The 21,565-nt window shown below is 43.6% G+C and overlaps 2 protein-coding genes across 2 annotated transcripts in view; one reads left to right on the plus strand and one right to left on the minus strand.

Annotated features, from left to right (window-relative positions):
* LOC306961346 (bromodomain-containing protein 4-like) overlaps positions 1–21,565 on the plus strand; it is a 461,990-nt gene that overhangs the window by 194,709 nt on the left and 245,716 nt on the right. The gene's annotated exons all lie outside the window — the stretch shown is intronic.
* Positions 7,098–11,685, minus strand: LOC306961392 (NACHT, LRR and PYD domains-containing protein 6-like). Its single transcript, XM_079554116.1, has 3 exons — positions 11,663–11,685; positions 8,784–9,059; positions 7,098–7,366 (listed from the first exon to the last, which is right to left on the minus strand). The coding sequence occupies exons 2-3, from the start codon at positions 9,046–9,048 to the stop codon at positions 7,182–7,184; spliced, it is 450 nt and encodes a 149-aa protein (XP_079410242.1). The 5' UTR covers positions 9,049–9,059; positions 11,663–11,685; the 3' UTR covers positions 7,098–7,181.

Here is a 21,565-nt window from a genome sequence, read left to right on the forward strand (position 1 = left end):
GAACTTTTAAAGCTAGTTACATATATGTACTCTTTTATTTACAGTCAAAATCCTCAGTGTTTCTCCCATGGATCTGGGCTCAATCCGAAACCATCAAATTGTAGCCTCTAAGCACTAACACTAGCAACTAACTCCTTAACCTTTCATGGGGTCAACTCTTAGACCTCTATGCAGTTAGTGAACTAGACCTTCAGCAGCATTTGAACAATCCGTCCGTCCTTAAACAGGAGAAAGGGAAGTGACATCACCAACAGCTGCTTTTCTTCTTCTTTAAAGTTATTGGTGGAGTGCAAGCCAAACAAAAGTGCATGTCGCCCCCTAGTGTACAGTGTCCAACAACAACATAGTGTCCAAACAAAGACATTTAAGGAAAAAAATAAATCCAAATGATCCAAACATTTCCCTTTAGTGTTATTTTATCTCAACAGCTGTTTCATAAAGCTACATTATGCAAATGATCCATGTGGCTTAAGTTTCTACTAAATGAAAACAAAAGCATTTAATCCGTTTCCTGAGTTTCCTCTTTAACACTGACATGTGACTGAGCTGTGGAGACGACAACATGGATTTATCACTTTTATAAAGTTTGGCTTGTGCAGAATCTTAATTTTTAATTATTATTATTTGTATTATTAAATGTGCTCCTGTCAATCAACAGTGGTTGCGCATGAATCACTCGAGGGTGGGGGCGAGGGGGCGAGGGGGGTGGGGGTTTTTGGCGCAGTGGCTTGTGGGATGGCACATAGCTCCTAATCACTGGTTAGTTAGCATCAGAGGTCCCTATGCTAAAGTGGCCATGATAGTTAGCATCAAGGCTCCTTTTCCTAACTACTTCCTAACTGACTTACCAATTCGGAGGCAACTTGCCATGGCGGACGCTGACGCACATCCGGTTTGGCGTAAGAGCTCTTAGCAATCTGCCCGTTTCGGAACCAGCCCTCGTTTCTCCCCAGTCCCTCAGCTGCCTGTAGCTCCGCCCCTGGTCCCTCTGCTGCCTGTAGCTCCGCCCCTGGTCCCTCAGCTGCCTGTAGCTCCGCCCCTGGTCCCTCTGCTGCCTGTAGCTCCGCCCCTGGTCCCTCTGCTGCCTGTAGCTCCGCCCCTGGTCCCTCTGCTGCCTGTAGCTCCGCCCTGGTCCTGCTGCGTCTGTAGCTGCTGCAGCCTCGCACTGAGAGAGGGACACAGACTCCAGATATCACTGAAGTCCAAACTTTAGCCAGGACTTCTGTTGTACTTCTGCTTTAGTTGCTTTTGCAAAGGGCTCAAACACATGAGCAGTAAAGGCCGACATTGTGAGTATCGCCGCTCCGCGTGTGATCGCATTGTTTACTTTTCACTCCACAAACCCAGCGTAACCATAAAACTGAAAATATGAGGCGGATCTTTCTCATTTAAGAAGTGGCTAAAAGCTAGAGATGCACTGACTACGTTTATGGATTAGTTTAAGTATGTAGAGGTCTTGATTTTGTGGGTTCATTCCTGGCGGACGCCGGGCTGCAGCTGCAGATGTTTTACCTCCTTTCTCCCTCTCTCCCCAATCGAAATCTCTTACTCTTTTCTTTTCTCTTTTAGCAGTTGCCTTTCTCTATTTTTCTCTAATGTAGCATGGAGAGGTGCACGTAAAGCTTGATAAACATGCAACCTTTAAAAAAAAAAAGCGGCTCACGGGTGAGACTCGGCTCTCATCATTCACTTAAAAGAGCCGGTTCTTTGTACCGACTCGTTCGCGACCGACCAATCACTAGCTGGAACACTCATGTCAGATCCTAAATAGCGAGTAGAAGAGCCAAAATATTCATTCATGTCACTTCATTTCATTTAATTTATTTATTCATTTCAGCAGAAACGTATATAAAACATTTTTACAGACGAAAGAAAACAAAACAAAGTTATTGTGCTCAAAAGGAGTAGGAAGAAGTTCAAAGAAGTTCTAATAAACCTACTCCTTAGCTTTCATTGAAGTAACATCGTAACAGGTTGTGATGTATCTCCCTTACTGCCGCTTTAAGTTGGGTGTGATTTTCTTTTGTGGGTGTGTCTTTATTTGCAGTGGGCCAATGGCCATGTCCTTTAAGTTAAGTGGGCAGTTATTAGGGGCGGGACTTTAATCATAAAAACACCTGTGCACCTTTTGTTCTCCTTCACTGTTATGTTTGGTCTTGTACACCAGGGCTCCAGGCCAGTCTGAGGGCAAGTCGGCTGCTCCGCTGGAACGGCGTGTGGTTGCTGGGGTCATGGCACCTTACCAGCACAGAGACCAGGAGCCATGTTGCGGAGTATGCTGACCAGTCAGCCTGGACCCCTGGAAAGGAGCCCCTCATTGAGCCCACCTAAGTTCCTTCCACCCATGTCATCTTCAAGCTCCTCCTACTCCCCAAGCCATCAGCATCAATTTTAGATTTTTACAAAATAAACATCTAAAAACTTTCTCTGTCTTGGTCTCCTTGTACCCTGGTGATCGAACCATAGGGGGCGCTGCAACATAAACTTACAGCAAACACTCTCACAGTCTCTGCTTATGTATTAACCCTAGAACACTATTGTTAAAATTCATAACCCCATCACTAACCCGAGATCATCCGTCCATCTATCCATTTTCTTCCGCTTTATCCGGGGCCGGGTCGCAGGGGCAGCAGTCTCAGCAGAGATGCCCAAACTTCCCGATCCACACACACCTCCTCCAGCTGTGCTGGGGGGACCCCGAGGCGACACCAGGCCAGCTCGGAGACATAGTCCCACCAGCATGTCCTGGGTCTTCCACGAGGCCTTGTCCCACTAGGACATGCCTGGAATACCTCCCTCGGGAGGCGACCAGGAGGCATCCGGAACAGATGCCCGAGCCACCTCAGCTGGCTCCTTTCGACTTGAAGGAGCAGCGACTCTACTCCGAGCTCCTCCCGGGTAACTGAGCTCCTCACCCGATCTCGAAGGGTGCGCCCCGGGCCACCTTGCGAAGGAAACTCATTTCGGCCGCTTGTATTCGCGATCTTGTCCTTTCGGTCATTACCCAAATCTCATGACCATAGGTGAGGGTGGGAACGTAGATCGATCGGTAAATCGAGAGCTTTGCCCCGACTCAGCTCCCTCTTCACCGCGACAGACCGATACAGCGACCACATCACTGCTGACGCCGCACCGATCCGTCTGTCGATCTCGCGCTCCATCCGTCCCTCACTCGTGAACAAGACCCCGAGATACTTGAACTCCTCCACTTGAGGTAAGGACTCCCCACCGACCTGTAGAGGGGAAACCACTTTTTTCCGGTGGAGAACCATGGCCTCGGATTTGAAGGTGCTGATCCTCATCCCGGCCGCTACACACTCGGCTGCAAACCGCCCCAGAGCAGCTGAAGGTCCTGGTTGGTTGAAGCCAATAGAACAACATCATCTGCAAACAACAGAGATGAGACTCTGAGGCTCCCAAACCGGACACCCTCCGGCCCCTGGCTGCGCCTAGAAATTCTGTCCATAAAAGTAATGAACAGAACCGGTGACAAAGGGCAGCCCTGGCGGAGACCAACATGCACCGGGAACAGGTCTGACTTACTCCCGGCAATGCGAACCAAGCTCCTGCTGCGGTCATACAGGGAACGGACAGCCCTTAGCAGAGGGCCCCGGACCCCATACTCCCGGAGCACCCCCCACAGGGCACCACGAGGGACGTGGTCGAACGCTTTCTCCAGATCCATAAAACACATGTGGACTGGTTGGTCGAACTCCCACGAACCCTCGAGCACCCGATGAAGGGTATAGAGCTGGTCCAATGTGCCACGACCAGGACGAAAACCGCATTGTTCCTCCTGGATCCAAGGTTCAACTATCGGCCGGATCCTCCTCTCCAGCACCCTGGAGTAGACCTTACCGGGGAGGCTAAGGAGGGTGATTCCTCTGTAATTGGAACATACCCTCCGATCCCCCTTCTTAAAGAGAGGGACAACCCGAGATCAAAATCTATCAAAACATGACACATGTGAGCCGTGTTATTTTATATTAAACTGTGTCATGTCTGATAAAATGGAAGAAAAGCATCATGGGAGGACCAGATAAAAATGCTCCAAAATGACTGGAAAATTAGGAATTTAGGAACAAGAATTTCCTAAAAAATGAACAAATAAAGATGTAAAGTTGGTTTTTGGTCCAGCCATTCCTGGTGAAGCTCAGTGTCCTCGGCACAAACAGCCACAGGAGAGAGAAACTAAATATGTCTGAATGTGTATAAATGACCAGCTGACAAAAATAACTGTTACTCCCTTATTGTGAGGCCAGTCCTGAATGTCAACCTTGAAAGGGGCAAGAGCCTGATTAAACACACTAACCCTCCCCTCCCTTCTATCACTAGCGCAAACATGAGCCTGTAGGATAAAGTGTGTTTTGGAGGAAAACACCCAGGCCATCAAAGACGTCAAAGACAAAGCCTGAAGCTCAGAGACCCAGGACAGACTCGGTATACGACATATAAATAAGGATGATGATTTGTAAGGTCTTTTTTGTTCATAGCTTGTTTAGAAAGCATTGGGAGGTTGGAATAATTGACCTTTGTTGTAGGTGCAGTATAATAAACAGAGAAGAACGCCTGCAGGTCATCACGGCCTTTCAAACACTCTTTACTGTATTTAAAGAGAACTCGACACAAAAAAAACAGCCTTTACAACTTTGGGAGGTTTAAGGCAACAATCCCACAGCGCTTTGAGAAAGTTGTCAACACAGGCTTATAAAGTGCACTTCAACTGATTAATATCATTATTATCTTTGAAAGCAGTCTCCTCTTACTCGAGTATACGGGTATCAGGTAAAATATGAAATGTAATGAAAGACATGATATACTTTATCATAGTTTCAAGTTGCAAACCATATACAAAAATAGTTTGCTGGTCACATGGTGTAAGCAGTGTTGGGGAGAATACTTTGAAATTGTATTTAGTTACAAATGACTGAATACTCTTGTCCTAACAGAGTACTGTACTGTATAGTGAATGCTTTAGAACACTTTCATGTTGATTTATGTAACACCAATGCGTAAATGTGGCATATTATTAAAGGTGCATTATGCAAGTTTTAATGGCCCCAAAAAGGTTGATATTTGTGCGTATTTGACCATCACGCTCCGGGATCAATTGTTTTGATGGTTTTCTGGTGAGAGGGATCATCAGCAGAGGAAAACCTACCAAATAATTGACCCTGGAGCGTCCTACAGACCACTGTGAAGAAAAGTAAAGGCGCCATGTTGTCATATACACACACATATCAACTTTTTTTCCGTATAAAAAGTTGCATAATGCACCTTTAATAACACGTAGCCAAACTTGCTACAGCGCCTGTTTGGAACTTATTCACTTTTTGGAATTCAGAAAAACACTCCCGGCTCTTTTGACCTTTTCTCTATTATTAATATTACAAATATGAAACTTGAATAATGGAGTACTGTGATGTATTCCTTTGATTGTTGGAAAGTAACTATATTCTAATGAAGGAGTAACTGTTACTGAGTATTCTAAGTACATGTACAGTATTCAGGTACTACCCAAGACTGAACATGAGAGTCGTACTCCGTTACTTTTTGAAGTATCTGTGTGGCAAAAGCTTCATGTTGATGTTGCCATCCCATTTTCTACATGTCTTTGCACAAAGTACTTAAGCACTTTCTCTTTATTATTGTCGGCAAATGGTTCACTGTAAACAACAGTATTTATTTATCTTTTGTTAATGTTAAACACTTCCTTTTTATTATAATTGAGTCAACCGGAAGGCCCACCGCCTCAGAGCAGCAGCTGTGGTGCAGGAGTCGGGCCTGTTTACACCTATGCTAAAACCTACCTTTTATTGTTTGTTCACAGGGGACCTACGTTTAACTATTGTTCTGTTTTGAGCTCGAAATAAACTTTGAAAAAGACATTCCGAGGGGGAAACATTGACACGAACTAAACCAGCAGTTCCCAAAGTCGTTGATGTATTGGATTTATAATCCCGCTGTTGTTCTGTTATGTCAGTTGTCATTTTACCATATTTTATTTTTGATCTTATTTAATTCAATATTCTCAATGCATGCCCCCTAAAGCCTTATAGTTTAAGGTTTTATAGCTTATTTTTGATCTAAATTCTGTGTTTTATGTTGCACGTCTGCACCGAGAAAAAGTGTCTGCACCTGTTCTCAAACAATGGCAATAAAACGTATTCTGATTCTGAAACTTATTTACATTTTTTTGTAAATTAAATTTACAAGAAATGTATGAGTAAGATCATGAGCTGGTGTCTGGAAGAACTGTCCTGACTTGAGGCTTGTAGGGGGAGTTCACCCTGGAGAATTATTCAAAGAAAATCACTTGAGTTTGTCCTTATACTTTACTAAATTGACCCAAATGTTTGCAGAAGAAAAAGACAAAGCAGCTAAAATGTGAGATCAGGCGATTCCAGGAAATGTTGATGAACCCGATACAAACAAACAGATTTCACAGTGTAATTGTAGTGTTTTCCTAACGTGTAATGCTCACAGGTCAAGATTACAATGTTTATGCTAAGGTCCTACTGTATATTCTGCACTGTGTCCCTTTTTTTAGCTTTCTGTTATGCTTTAAAGCAGTTCCCTCAGTTTATTTGGACAATATTTGAGTTATCCTGCATTATATATACCAGCTGACAACCATAAGATCAGGCATCACATCCAGGTCATAACTATACTTCATAAACATTCTTCCCATGAAAACTTGTGGAGGGATATTTTCACTATTTTATAGGCCCTTAGGCAAGGCAAGTTTATTTGTATGGCACATTTCATGTACAACTCAATGTGCCTCACAAGCAACACCAGACACCCAAACCCAAAATGCAATTAAAAAGCATTAAAAACACAAAATTACATATAAAAATTACATGAAAAATTACATTACAAAAAAGGATATCTTGGTCACTTTGTAATAATATTGGCAAGATCCTCGAGGTAAGGGGTTACTCAGGGGTAAAAATGAACAAACCAAAGGGTATGCAAGACAAAAGGTTGGGAACCACTGACCAAGGCTGGTGTAAAAACCTGAAAATGCAAAAATGAATAGAAAAACAATCATAATTTTTATATCATGATATTAAGTCTTATCATGTGACATAATAATGTTATCTGAATAAAGTATAATATATGACCTCTCACACGGGGACGGGAAGAAACACCCAAACATAAAAATGCCCACGTGGAGTTCATTTGGAGATGTTGATGTTGCATGTGCCAATAGTTCCTTCGCTTATTATGGGGGAGATGATTATGCTGCTGCCTTGAACGGTCACTTTAGGACCAGCCGGAGCACCAGGACCAGCCGGAGCACCAGGACCAGCCGGAGCACCAGGGGTAGTGTTCACTGCCGACGCAGCTCCAGATGGGATTTCTGCTTCAAAAACACACAGCTTAAAAATTCATAACAACATTTCTTTTCAGTGTAGCTATCGTTTGAAACAAGACAGACAAAATAAGGACACGGACAATTTGGTTTTGTTTGTAGAACTTAAAGTTTGATCAAGTGGAGCAGTGTAATGTGATACTCTGAGTGGACTTCGTTAGGGTACTATGGTAGGGCACTCTGGGTATTCTGATTGCGGACTCTGTTAGGGTACTATGGTAGGGCACTCTGGGTATTCTGATTGCAGACTCTGTTAGGGTATATGGTAGGGCACTCTGGGTATTCTGATTGCGGACTCTGTTAGGGTATATGGTAGGGCACTCTGGGTATTCTGATTGCGGACTCTGTTAGGGTACTATGGTAGGGCACTCTGGGTATTCTGATTGCGGACTCTGTTAGGGTACTATGGTAGGGCACTCTGGGTATTCTGAATGCGGACTCTGTTAGGGTATATGGTAGGGCACTCTGGGTATTCTGATTGCGGACTCTGTTAGGGTATATGGTAGGGCACTCTGGGTATTCTGATTGCGGACTCTGTTAGGGTACTATGGTAGGGCACTCTGGGTATTCTGATTGCAGACTCTGTTAGGGTACTATGGTAGGGCACTCTGGGTATTCTGATTACAGACTCTGTTAGGGTATATGGTAGGGCACTCTGGGTATTCTGATTGCGGACTCTGTTAGGGTATATGGTAGGGCATTCTGGGTATTCTGATTGCGGACTCTGTTAGGGTATATGGTAGGGCACTCTGGGTATTCTGATTGCGGACTCTGTTAGGGTACTATGGTAGGGCACTCTGGGTATTCTGATTGCGGACTCTGTTAGGGTATATGGTAGGGCACTCTGGGTATTCTGATTGCGGACTCTGTTAGGGTACTATGGTAGGGCACTCTGGGTATTCTGATTGCGGACTCTGTTAGGGTACTATGATCGGGCACTCTGGGTATTCTGATTGCAGACTCTGTTAGGGTATAAGGTAGGGCACTCTGGGTATTCTGATTGCGGACTCTGTTAGGGTACTATGATCGGGCACTCTGGGTATTCTGATTGCGGACTCTGTTAGGGTACTATGGTAGGGCATTCTGGGTATTCTGATTGCGGACTCTGTTAGGGTATATGGTAGGGCACTCTGGGTATTCTGATTGCGGACTCTGTTAGGGTATATGGTAGGGCACTCTGGGTATTCTGATTGCGGACTCTGTTAGGGTACTATGGTAGGGCACTCTGGGTATTCTGATTGCGGACTCTGTTAGGGTATATGGTAGGGCACTCTGGGTATTCTGATTGCAGACTGCTAGGGTACTATGGTAGGGCACTCTCGGTCTTCTGATTGCAGACTCTGTGATCGGGCACTCTGTTAGGGGACGGTGTTTGGGTATGGTGGTGTTCCACTGGTGGGGGTACCTGCATATTCCTGCTGGAGCTCTTGGGCAGTGGAGTTTTTGTTCATCTTCTGGAGGATGACCACACATAGGTCCACAGCTGGGTCGGGGCCATAGTTGGAGATTAGCCGGCTCACGACATCGATGCGTTTACTGCTCTCAAGGTAGGAGCGTTTGATTGGCCGGCAGGTGTCCAGATGCTTCTGGGACAGGTACCATTTAAATGTGCTGAATTCATCATCGATCAGGTCCAGCAGAGCATCAAGGAGCACCTGCTGCACCGGCATGGCTACTCCCTCTATCCACGGAGAGAGGAGAAGTCACTGGAAAAAGGCCGTGAAGCAGAGACACACTAAAAACGCCAGTTGAAGTCCACACAAAGGCAGTGGTGTGTTCAGACAGTTTTGTTTTTCTTGTCACTGATATTGATGTGTTTGTGATCTTTTCTCGGAGGGTCGCGAGGCCAGAGGCAAGATGATTTCAAAATGAAATGAAAAAAAATATATTTTTTAGCATAGTTTGTGAAATCCTTTCAAATATCCAACATAAAGTTTAAGTACATGAGTTGTTTACGTGTCCATTTTTGGGGTAGGGCAATAACAGTAATAACAAAATGGCTTGGATTTTGTCACAAAGTGCAGGTAAACATTAACATTTGCTTACTCACGTCCATTGTGTCTACTTGTACTAAACCATTAATATAAATTTGACTTTGTATTTTATCTTGCCCCTCCTGGAACCGCCACCTTAACGTGGTGGAGGGGTTTGAGCACCCGAATGATCCTCGGAGCTTCGTGCCCCTGGTAGGGTCTTCCAGGGCAAACAGGTCCGAAGTTACGGGTCAGACAAAGAGCGGTTCAGAAGCCCCTTATGAGAGACCAACAGGCCCGCTTAATCGTGCCCCGGACAAGAAGATGGATGGATGGATTTTATCTTGGTAAAGATGCTAGTCTCAACAGTCAGTGGTTAGTACTCGCTAGCTCTGCAAAACTAAAGGCTTTGTGGGTGAGGGACACTGCCACAAATATTCCCGGAGTGAGGAACCTGGGGGGCAGCAGTCATCAGGGGCCACCTATCCATTGATAGCGGTTTTGTCCTAAAAGATGAGTTGTATTCGACTGTTGTTTTGGAGTTGGACACTGGAGAATAAGATCTGCAGCTGCGTGTAGCTAATACACTAACTAGCACGCTAACGTCGACAAAACAAAACAGGATAGAATGTTCAGCACATCTACAGGTGCTCGTCATATCACTGGAATATCATGAAAACGTGCATTTACTTCTATTATTTACGTAAACTGGTAAACTATGATATAGACTCATTACATGAAAAGTGAAATATGTGAAATATGTAGACTTTATTTGTTATAATTTTGATTTTTATGGCTCACAGCTCGTAAAAACCCATAAGCCAATCATCAAAATTATAACAAAGGCTTGACATATGTCACTGTACATGTAATGAGTCTATGTCATTTATTAGTTTCACCTTTTAAGTTGAATGACAGAAATAAAAGCACTTTTTCATGATATTCTGATTATTTGACAAGCAGCTGTATAGGCATTATAGGGACCGACAGGACCTGCTAACACACATGACCTCACAGACGTGGTAAGACATGAACCCGCCTTTGATGAACCAGTCTTTAACTTAAGCTGTTGGTGAACAAAAAGCTTTTTTCTGCTGTTTTCTCTGAGGTACGTCTTCCTCAAACAAGTTAACACAGAAATGGTTTAGTCCTGTCCGATTTTGGCGAGCCATTGCCTTCAGCGATCTGCACTTAGTTTTTCACATTCACTGCCGTGATTTTTGACAGTGGTTGGGATCCTGTAATATTCAGTGTTGGGCAAGTTACTTAAATAATGTAATGTATTCTATGTTAGTGATTACAGCTTTAAAAATGTAATATTACATATTACTGTTTCAAAAATGTAGTTGAGTTACACTACTTTGAGTTACTTTCTGCAAAATATAAATTGAAAATAGTAATAAAGCCACCGAGCAAAAGTGCTGTCATTTCCTTTTCCTTCGCTTTCCCCATTCTTTGGTTTTGATGACTTTGATACAGACTGCAGATCTTATACACCAGTGTCCAGCTTCATTAGTTATGCTGCATTTTACTTGGGGGGAGTTTGGCATTTTTTTTGTTCATACATTTAAATGTTCTTGTAACATAAGTTACTTGAAATGTAATGACTAATATTCCCGTATTTTGTTTGAGTAATATGTTACAAGTTACTGAAAAAGTAATATATATTCGTAACAAATTACTTTTGTAATATTTGTATATAATTACCCCAAACACTGGTAATATTCCAAGTCACTTTCACGATCTTTCCTGTCCAGCTATGAATAGAACACTTTAACGCTATTGTGCAAAAGATACTCCCGTAGCCTACACAACAACGTAACAGGATCGCTTGTGACGTCACGCGTAATATGTCAATTGTATTTTCTGTTTATATTTTGCTAAAAGTAGGCTAACTCAAAGTGTAACTGCTACATGTTTGAAATAGGCCTATGTCACACAAACATTACATTTGTAAAACTGTCACTCCTAATGTAGAAGGTGTTATAATCAGCTTTATAGTAAGAACTATGGCCCGATGGTGAAAATAAAGTTGTGCGTCTGCACGTAGTTGATCGGCATTTTAGAAATGTTCATCTCAGGCCTAGTTCTTAAGCTCATACTTGAAGAAACGGCCTTTACGCACAGCAGAGCTCACCGTCTGAACGTCGGAAGCGTAGCGTCGGTCGGTCCGGAGTGCGCGCGCCGGTACGTCATGTACGTGTGGCCCGTGTGGCCAGGGCGGAGGAGCTCGGCGCGCTGTCTGTCCCTCCGCGGGGATCCTGGCTGTGTCTGACCGAGAGATGAGAGAGAGGACAAGGCACACACTCACCTCCGTCCCGGCGTGTGAGTGAAGAGGCGAGCCGCGCGCTTTCGGTTTCATCAGGAAGTTGTGAGCAGACAGGGGGCGGTAGAGCCTCGGCCAGTAACATTTACTCAAGTGCATGTACTTAAGTAACTTTTTGAACTACTTTTACTTTTGCCCGTAGTTTTTCATTATTGTTATGTAGGCCTACATGTTTTTGGTTGATGAGGAAAACTGGAGTAAAACTATGTGCAGACACAGGGAGAGAAACTCCACACAGCCCGGGAATTGAACCTTCTTGCTGTGAGGCAAGCGCACTAACTGCTCAGCCACTGTGTTGTTTGTTTGTTTGTTTTTTTGTTTGTTTTAGTGTTTATATTTAATGGTTCCACAAATGCTTTGTGTGATAATTACAATGATTTCAGACACTTGACTGTCCTGAACTGTGCAAGGCCTAGTGACCAGAAGGGGGCGCCCATGGAGCACCTGCCCACCACCTGTTCAAAACCATACATTTAAATCAATCTTTTTAAATAAACAAAATATAGATTTCTATTGGTAGCAACAAGAAGAAAACGACTGCAGCACTGATATTTTACTTGGATATAAAATCTTTGTTTATAGTAGGCTATGTTCAAAATGACCGCCTTTTGGTGCTCGTCAGTGCAGGGCTCATTTTTAACAGATGAAAAAGCAAAAAAACGGAGGAACTCTACAAGGTTAGAAAAATAAAAAAGCCTGTATTTTACATGGCTAAGTGGATCTAAAAGCCACAGTCCAATCCAGTAATCCAGTTACCCTTGTAAAATAAAGGATTTTGAACTCTTCTAACCTTTTTGAGAGCTGCAGTGTTTTGCTTTTTCATCTATCGTGTCATTATGTTTGTGTGCCATCCATTGAAATACAGGCTTTTTTAATTGGTTAAATTAACTTCAGTTTATACGTTATACCTTTAATATGGTTTGTATTTGTAAGTTAGACAAGTTAGAAACTTTTCTTTCTTACACTTTCTCACGATTGCAGTTGTTTTTCTTTTCTGTTTACGTGTATTCAGTTCAGGCAGTCCTGTTAGTTTGCCTGTTTACATTGCTGTAACATTATTGTGCCGGTTGACAGAAAAGTGTCGATGGCCCTGTTCATGTAGTTGTTTTTCAAATTAATGTTCCAATTTAGCTTTTGTGAACTGTTTTTGAAGATGATTGTGCTGTTGATATTTAGCTGTGACCACCTCAAATAGTAGTGAAAGTGGGACAAATTTGGATTTTGACAAATTGGCAAAATATCTGTGTAAAACAGACAAAATGAATACTGTAAATATGCAGCTGAATGTGCTTTAGACCAAATGTTTCTGTATTTATTTCATGACTTTATGGTGTATCGATGTACCATGAGTTGTTCCCTCGTCTCCAACGAACCTGCCCAAAGTATTAGATGAATTCTTTCTGAATTTAAGGCATAAAACTTCATGATTTTGGCACAAATCCCCAGAAAGCTTGGAAACACAGGTAGATAATGTGTCATTCTCTGTGTATATATATACGTTTATTGAAAACGTGGGGCATTATCTTAATAAGTGGGACGGGGACAAAGGTGTAAATGGCTGTGCAGTTTGGCCTAAAGACAGAGAAGCAAAAATGGGCTGGTCTTCACTAAAAGGAGTATTAACTTATGGTTGTAACAAAGCATCAATTCAGGAAGATTACTGTTACTTCTAATGAAGGTGACCACCTCAAAAAGCAGTCAAAGTGAAAGTTGTGCGGTTTGGTGGGACGGACTTGAGAAATAAAAACTTATTTTAGGTAAAGACAGGCAGAACTATTTGATGAGCTAAAACACCACTCAATCTCAATGGTTCCTATTAAAGAAGTGGGACATAATCTAAATCAGTGGGTCGTCAGAGAGTGCTTACTCATGTGAGTGTGCCTCATAGTGTGTGTGTACTTTATAGTATGAGTGTGTGTGTACTTTATAGTATGAGTGTGTGTATACTTTAGTGGAGTTCTTGAGAGCCCGCTGGAGCCTCCCTTCCTTCCTCTGGAAACACCCACAGAGCGCCAGGACTCCCCGACCGGCGTCTCTCCTCTCACTAGCTCTCTGACCGTCGGAGACACTGGACCTTCACCATGGGCCGCCATGTGCCCCGGGCCACCCTGCTCCTCCAGCTGCTCTGCTCCGGTGAGTATCCCACACTCTCCTCTGCTCTGGTGAGTAACTCACCCTCTCCTGCTCCGGCGAGAACCCCACACTCTCCTCCAGCTCTAGTGAATACCTCACACTCTCCTCCTGCTCTGGTGAGTAACTCACCCTCTTCTGCTCTGGCGAGAACCCCACACTCTCCTCCTGCTCTAGTGAATACCTCACACTCTCCTCCTGCTCTGGTGAGTATTCCACACTGTCCTCCTGCTCTGGTGAGTACCCCAAACTCTCCTCTGCTTTGGTGAGTACCCCACACTCTCCTGCTCTGGTGAATACCCCACACTCTCCTCCTGCTCTGGTGAGTACCCCACACTCTCCTGCTCTGGTGAATACCCCACACTCTCCTCCTGCTCTGGTGAGTACCCCACACTCTTCTGCTCTGGTGAGTACCCCACACTCTTCTGCTCTGGTGAGTACCCCACACTTTCCTCCTGCTCTGGTGAGTACCCCACACTCTCCTCCTCTGCTCTGGTGAGTACCCTACACTCTCCTGTTCTAGTGAGTGCCCCACACTCTCCTGCTGCTCTGGTGAGTACCCAACACTCCACTCCTCTGCTCTGGTGAGTACCCCATTATTATTAGCATTATTAGCATATGTCAGCGGTGTTATTAGCATATGTCAGCGGTGCTATTAGCATATGTCAGCGATGCTATTAGCATATGTCAGCGGTGTTACTAGCATATGTCAGCGGTGTTACTAGCATATGTCAGCGGTGTTATTAGCATATGTCAGCGGTGTTATTAGCATGTGTCAGCGGTGTTTTTAGCATATGTCAGCGGTGTTATTAGCATATGTCAGCCGTGTTATTAGCATGTGTCAGCGGCGCTATTAGTGTATCTCAGCGGTGTTATTAGCATGTGTCTGTGGTGCTATTACCATATGTCAGCGGTGTTATTAGCCTATGTCAGCGGTGTTATTAACATGTGTCTGTGGTGTTATTAGCATATGTCAGCGGTGTTATTAGCATATGTCAGCGGTGTTATTAACCTATGTCAGCGGTGTTATTAGCATTTGTCAGCGGTGTTATTAGCATATGTCTGTGGTGTTATTAGCATATGTCAGCGGTGTTATTAGCATACGTCAGCGGTGTTATTAGCATACGTCAGCGGTGTTATTAACATGTGTCTGTGGTGTTATTAGCATTTGTCAGCGGTGTTATTAGCATATGTCTGTGGTGTTATTAGCATATGTCAGCGGTGTTATTAGCATATGTCAGCGGTGTTATTAACATGTGTCTGTGGTGTTATTAGCATATGTCAGCGGTGTTATTAGCATATGTCTGTGGTGTTATTAGCATATGTCAGCGGTGTTATTAGCATACGTCAGCGGTGTTATTAACATGTGTCTGTGGTGTTATTAGCATTTGTCAGCGGTGTTATTAGCATATGTCTGTGGTGTTATTAGCATATGTCAGCGGTGTTATTAGCATATGTCAGCGGTGTTATTAGCATATGTCAGCGGTGTTATTAACATGTGTCTGTGGTGTTATTAGCATATGTCAGCGGTGTTATTAGCATATGTCAGCGGTGTTATTAACCTATGTCAGCGGTGTTATTAGCATATGTCAGCGGTGTTATTAGCATATGTCTGTGGTGTTATTAGCATATGTCAGCGGTGTTATTAGCATATGTCAGCGGTGTTATTAACATGTGTCTGTGGTGTTATTAGCATATGTCAGCGGTGTTATTAGCATATGTCAGCGGTGTTATTAACCTATGTCAGCGGTGTTATTTGCATATGTCAGCGGTGTTATTAGCATATGTCAGTGGTGTTACTAGCATATGTCAGCGGTGTTATTAGCATATGTTAGCAGCAGTGTTTTTAGCATATGTCAGCGGTGTTATTAGCATATGTCAGCGGTGTCATTAGCATATGTTAGCGGTGTTTTTAGCATATGTATGCGGTGTTAATAGCATATGTTAGCTGTGTTTTTAGCATATGTATGCAGTGTTATTAGCATATGTTAGCGGTGTTTTTAGCATATGTATGCAGTGTTATTAGCATATGTTAGCGATGTTTTTAGCATATGTATGCGGTGTTAATAGCATATGTTAGCTGTGTTTTTAGCATATGTATGCAGTGTTATTAGCATATGTTAGCTGTGTTTTTAGCATATGTATGCAGTGTTATTAGCATATGTTAGCGATGTTTTTAGCATATGTATGCAGTGTTATTAGCATATGTTAGCGGTGTTTTTAGCATATGTATGCGGTGTTATTAGCAGTTCTGCTTTAATATTCATGTGTTTTTGGTCACCGCCCGTAGATTGTTATTGAGGGACTTCTACTGTAGATGTACATTTTATTCTGCAATGTGGCCCTAGCCTGTGGGACTACGGATGGAAATTAGCCTTTGGCTAATCCGCCGTGTTTACATGCATGTATTTCATGTTTGTCCATGCACTGTTCCAATCAATCATCTCTCGTAGCGCTGCATGTGAACAACACATGATGCAAATAAACGGTTTGATCCATTTGAGCGCCCGCCCAGACTGAAATATACAGAGAGAGGTCATTTTGGATGCCAGGCTTAAGTGGAGGTCCACAGCAGGGCGTGGGGTCCACAGGAGCGCCCTCGGTCCTACTGTGGACCCCACCCACAGGAGGGCCCTGTGGGTGGGGTCCACAGCAGAACCGAGAACCAGCTCCAGATCAACAATGAAGGGAGCGGAGAGAGGGCAGGGTGTCCTTCCTTCCTCCAGGAACAGGGTGGATCCACTACTAGAAACAATGGGCCCTCTAAAAACAGCAGCATACTGGCACCTCTGCTGACCCCCTGCCCTTGTGCCTCTGAGCCAGAGCACTGAGTCATGCTGCGGCAACACAAGCAAACAGGGAACTGTGGGTTAAGTCTGAAGTGTGGATGTCTCCTTATATAAGCTTTTAGGTTATTGTGCATAAAATAGAACTAAATAAATAACACAATGAAACGAATCAAAACATTTATATTTGATCTATTCCATTCATGGATAGTTATTAATATGTCAAATGCAGTGGCGGCCGAGGGACTCTGAGCTGTTGTGCTTGTGTCATGTAGGTGTATGTGGCTAATAGCAGCTAAAGCCGGAGGAGCTAACGCCAGAAAGCACTAATGGTGCACATTACCGGCACAGAGCAGGAGCTGAGCCGATCAGCATTCAGGTGTTGTGGGTGTTACATCACATGCACCTCACATGCACCTAAAGTATGTCCTGGTGTTACCAAAACCAAAATGTTCTTCTTGATAACAATTCACTCTATTCAAAACAATAGGTTTTTAGGCATTCATTTCACATTTAAAACCTACAACATGGCGGTAACTTCAGAATCCAGAAATTCAGAAATAGTTTTGTCTTCATGTGCTTGATGCAGACAACCTTTGGGGTCCTCCTGCCATGCCTCTGAGCCCCTCCCTGATTCATTGTTGGAGTAAAGGATCTGGGAACTATATTCTGGAGGATTTGAGATGATATGACTGGGTTTAATGGGAGTTTTCCTCTGATACATCACACCAGTCTGAAAGTCCTCCTAAATACTGGAGTGTTAAGCTGCCTCTCCTCCTGCTGCCTGTGGGACCCCTCCCTGGGAAACAAACAGTGCCTTTCCATCACTCAGAGGTGGAGTGTTTGGCGGGACACTTCCCTGGAGTGAGCTCAGCCTTGCAGGACAATATCTGATTGTGTTGTTCTTCCTCCCCACCCCTCACCCTGTCTCTCTCTCTCCCCCCCCCCCCCCCCCCCCACAGCCTACATGTGCCTCTACACCCCGGGCCCCACACCGCCCTCCCAGGCCAACACTCCGGCCCCGAGCGAGTGCAGCCTGCGGGTAGAGCCTCCAGAGCTGGTGGTCAGGTTAGTCCCCCCCCCCCCCACACTCACAAACCAAGCCTAAACAGAGTTAAGAGGGAAGAGACTGATTTTTCTTTCATACTTCATATAGGGCAAGTCATGAACGCCCTCTGGGTCTCCAGAAAGGAACAGGCCACCGTTTTTCTATCCTGAGATCTGTTCTTACCTGAGCTTAGACGGGTTGATACGTACCTGTCTGGTCTTGGTGTCCGTGGAAGAGCGTGGTCGCTTTTTACTTCACCCTGTTTGGAGCTATAGGATATACTGGGAGAACAACACCTTTGGTCTTTTTGCGCGACTGAGTGCACGCACACAGACCAGACAGGTCGCCTAAGCTCAGGTAAGAACATATCTCAGTATGTAAAAATGGTGGCCTGTTCCTTTAAGATTTGGGTAGAGCCGAACTGGAGAAAATGCACTCAGTTAAGGGGGTCAGAGGTTAATAAAGGTGTCCTCTACCTTATGGTTCCCAAACTTTTCAGGCCACGACCCCCAAAATCACCAGAACAACAACTGGGAACCGCCCACTGTAAAATAGAATTTGTTTTATAGTAAACTCAGGAGCACAACATTTCTAATCTGCGTTATTAATTTTTGATATTTGGCTTTCAATCAGACATACATCCCCCAACTCAGTGTCCCGGCCCGCACTTTGGGAACCCCTGCTCTACCTGGATGTACCTACTGTTCTGACCTGGGGCTGCTGTTGGTCAGGTCTAAGTTCAGAGACGAGGTTTACCTAGTGGAAAATTCTAAATAAAAACATTAGCCCGGAAACTTGTGGAATATTGAAAAAATGACAAACTGTCACAGCGCTTAACCTCTGAGCCCCCACATGAGCCGAGCACATTTACTCCAGTTTGGCATTACCCAAGTCTAAAGGCAAAAAAGTGGCAAAAGAGCAGCAAAAACGAAAAAAAAAAAAAAAAGGGATAAAAACACACAGACGTCGAGACGCTTTTCAGTTTGGCTAAAGCCGAACTGGAGAAAACGTGCTTGGTTACGGTGGGGGTTAAGAGGTTAAATAAACATTATATTTATGTATATATTTTGATTGCATTTTTGTTGAATAAACAATTGGTGAACTATTAGTTACCCATAACCCATTCATTATGTTTTGAACCATAGCATGCATTGAGTGATGTCATCCCCCTGACCCATACAAGAAGTGTGAGAACCAAAGTCGAATGATCATTTTTGCAACTAATTCTCCACTGTCATCATTTCTCAAACGTCCGTGAGGTATAGTACGTCAGTGTCGGACAGTTTTATGTGTAGAAGTACGTAGCTGGGGGCATAGCGGTTGGAAGCTTTAACCTCTTAACCCCCGCCTTAACAGAACACGTTTTCAGCTTTACCAAAATCGAAGAGCTTCGAGAACAAAGCGTCAAAATGGTGACAAGAAAACGAGGAGCCCAATCCAACAAAAGAGCCATAAAAACGTGACTAAAATACGCTGAAAACGTTGCAAAAATGTTTGACGAAAACAACAATGTGAGGAAGGTGATCCATTTAGATGAGTTTTGTAGATTTGGGTAAAGCGGCACTGGAGAAAATGCACTTGGTTAAGGTGGGGGTTAAGAGGTTAAAACACACCATTTTCAGGCTTTTAAATAAAACACCAAAATATGGATCACTGTCCAAATAAGGGCTGGTTACCGTTGCACTTTAACGTTACTTGGTTTTCGATACCGATAACTGAACGATACTTTTTCAATACCCATAACTAAAGTATTTTATTATTTTCTAAAGCAAGAAAACAGAACAATAATGTGTGGAAGATCTGCAACTTTACAATATCGGGTTCATCCATTGTCAAGAAATGTGGGGTTAATTGGGAATAATTTGTGGCAAAATTAAGCAAAATGTGTGTAAAAGGTAGAAAATAGGGCAAACATAGGGCAAAAAAAGTGATAAATGGGAAAAAATAAACAAAAATTGGAGAGAAAAATATCCTTTATTTGAGCTGAAACAACCAAGTCCTTAAAGGAACAGGCCATCGTTTTTAAATACTGAGGTATGTTCTTACCTTAGCTTTGCCGAGTTGATCCATAGATGAGAGGAGGAGAGGCTAAATGCTAACGCCGTCTTAGCTCTGTTTACCCGACTGAGCGCACGCGTAAAGACCAGACAGCTACGCTCAACTCGTCTAAGTTAAGGTAAGAACATATCTCAGTATGGAAAAACGGTGGCCTGTACCTTTAATTCTGTCCCTGGACAGATAGAAGATTTTAAATTTAAACACCTAAACGCTTAACGGTACCCAGCCCGAGCCCAAGCACTTCCCCCTCACTCTCTGTGTTCTCACGCATGGATGGACGTCTCTGGCTGTTGCAGGTTTGGAGATCCGGTCTCAGTCAACTGCTCTTACTCACGAGAAACCTACATGGGCTGGGAAGACCTGCCGGTGAGCTCCTCCTCTATATGCACTTCTATATGACTTTTCATACTGTCTGCTACATGTCTCATTCACAGAAACGTATAGTCAAAGATCCAAACCAACTTTAAAGCAGTACTAAGTAACGTGTTTACCTTAATAAATCCTTTTCGTAGTCCCTTTGGGGGTAATACAAGTGTTTATGGGATGATTGGAGGGTCTTTCATCTCCCCCTGGTGTCTCTGGCCAGAAAACCATGTTTGCAACTTGACTGCCACCGGTCCGGAGAAAGCAATACACACTAATGGAATCACGAAGAAGAAGCTAACATGCTAACGGGCAAAGCTAACTGCGGGCTAACGTCACTTTAAACAGTATTTACAGCCAAGTTTGAGTGAAAAAAAATATTTCCATTGTATAATTGAATGCACAGTAACACTCTCTCTCTTCGCCTTTCCTGTCAGTGTAGTATTTACTCTCCAAGACAATTAAAAAGTTAAAAAATCGTAACTTGCTACTACACCTGCAGCTGCGCTTATGGCCTCTAGGGGAAGAGTTACTTAGTACTGCTTTAATGCTCTTGAATCTATTATATTATGCTCTTTTTAGACCAGATAGTAAACCCATGTTATCTAAGACGTAATTATTAAGACACACCTTTGGATGAAAATGATTCATTCTTACAGTAGGGTTTATCTAACATTAAAGGCTATATGCCTGATCTTATTTTCTACTAATGGAACAATGTTTTTTCTTCCTTACATTTTAAAGGGGGGGGTATTATGCAAAATCGACTTTTTCAAGCTTTACATCATGTTATTATGTCATTCCCTCATTAAAAACATGCCTGAAGTGTTGCCTTGGCACATTCACGTATTTTTGAGTAATCTGGAAAAACTCTGATGGCGGCCATTTTAGGAATAGGTTTGCCTGAGTCCTCCTAGGAACGCCCCCACCTCCTGGAGACGCCTCCGACCTTTCGTCACTAGCCGAGTAACCAACCACTGCCCCTCAGCAGAATCCCCTCCCCGCAGTGTCCAGCCCTAAGATGTAAACAGTCAGAGTCATCATGGAGGATTAGCTTCATGTGTTGAAAACCGGAGCTACAGCAGCTCTGAGACTTTTACAAAGACACATCAGTGTTTCTTTACCGAAACACCCAGGATTACAACCGGTGACAAGTACACTTATTTCAGTGGCTGGTTCTGCGCTGGGCCTTGATGATGCACAGAGCCTCCGGAGAAAGCAAATGCTAAGCTAAACCTCGAGTCATCACGTGAAAACGAGAGATATGCACACATAAAGTCAATAAAACCACCACACACATAAAGAACCGTTTAACAATGATCACACACGGAGCCTGGCTTGTTGATTTGGAAGTTTATTGCTCAAATTTCATCTACAATGGGTCGTAGCCGAGTGGTTTCTCTCGAAGATAACAAGTATTAGCAGTTAGCCGCTACGTTTCATTGAAAACAAGCAGCCTATTATGCACTTATCACGTCAGTAAAACAGGCAACTACTCGAAGC

This window comes from Gobius niger (assembly GCF_951799975.1).
Source record: "Gobius niger genome assembly, chromosome: 3".
Classification (NCBI taxonomy): Eukaryota; Metazoa; Chordata; class Actinopteri; order Gobiiformes; family Gobiidae; genus Gobius; species Gobius niger.

Coding starts and splice junctions, on each gene's coding strand:
- LOC306961392 (XM_079554116.1), bottom strand. CDS start 9,048: ATGCCGGTGCAGCAGGTGCTCCTTGATGCTCTGCTGGACCTGATCGAT. Junction 7,367..8,783: donor GCTCCAGCAGGAATATGCAG/GTACCCCCACCA, acceptor TTTTTGAAGCAG/AAATCCCATCTGGAGCTGCG.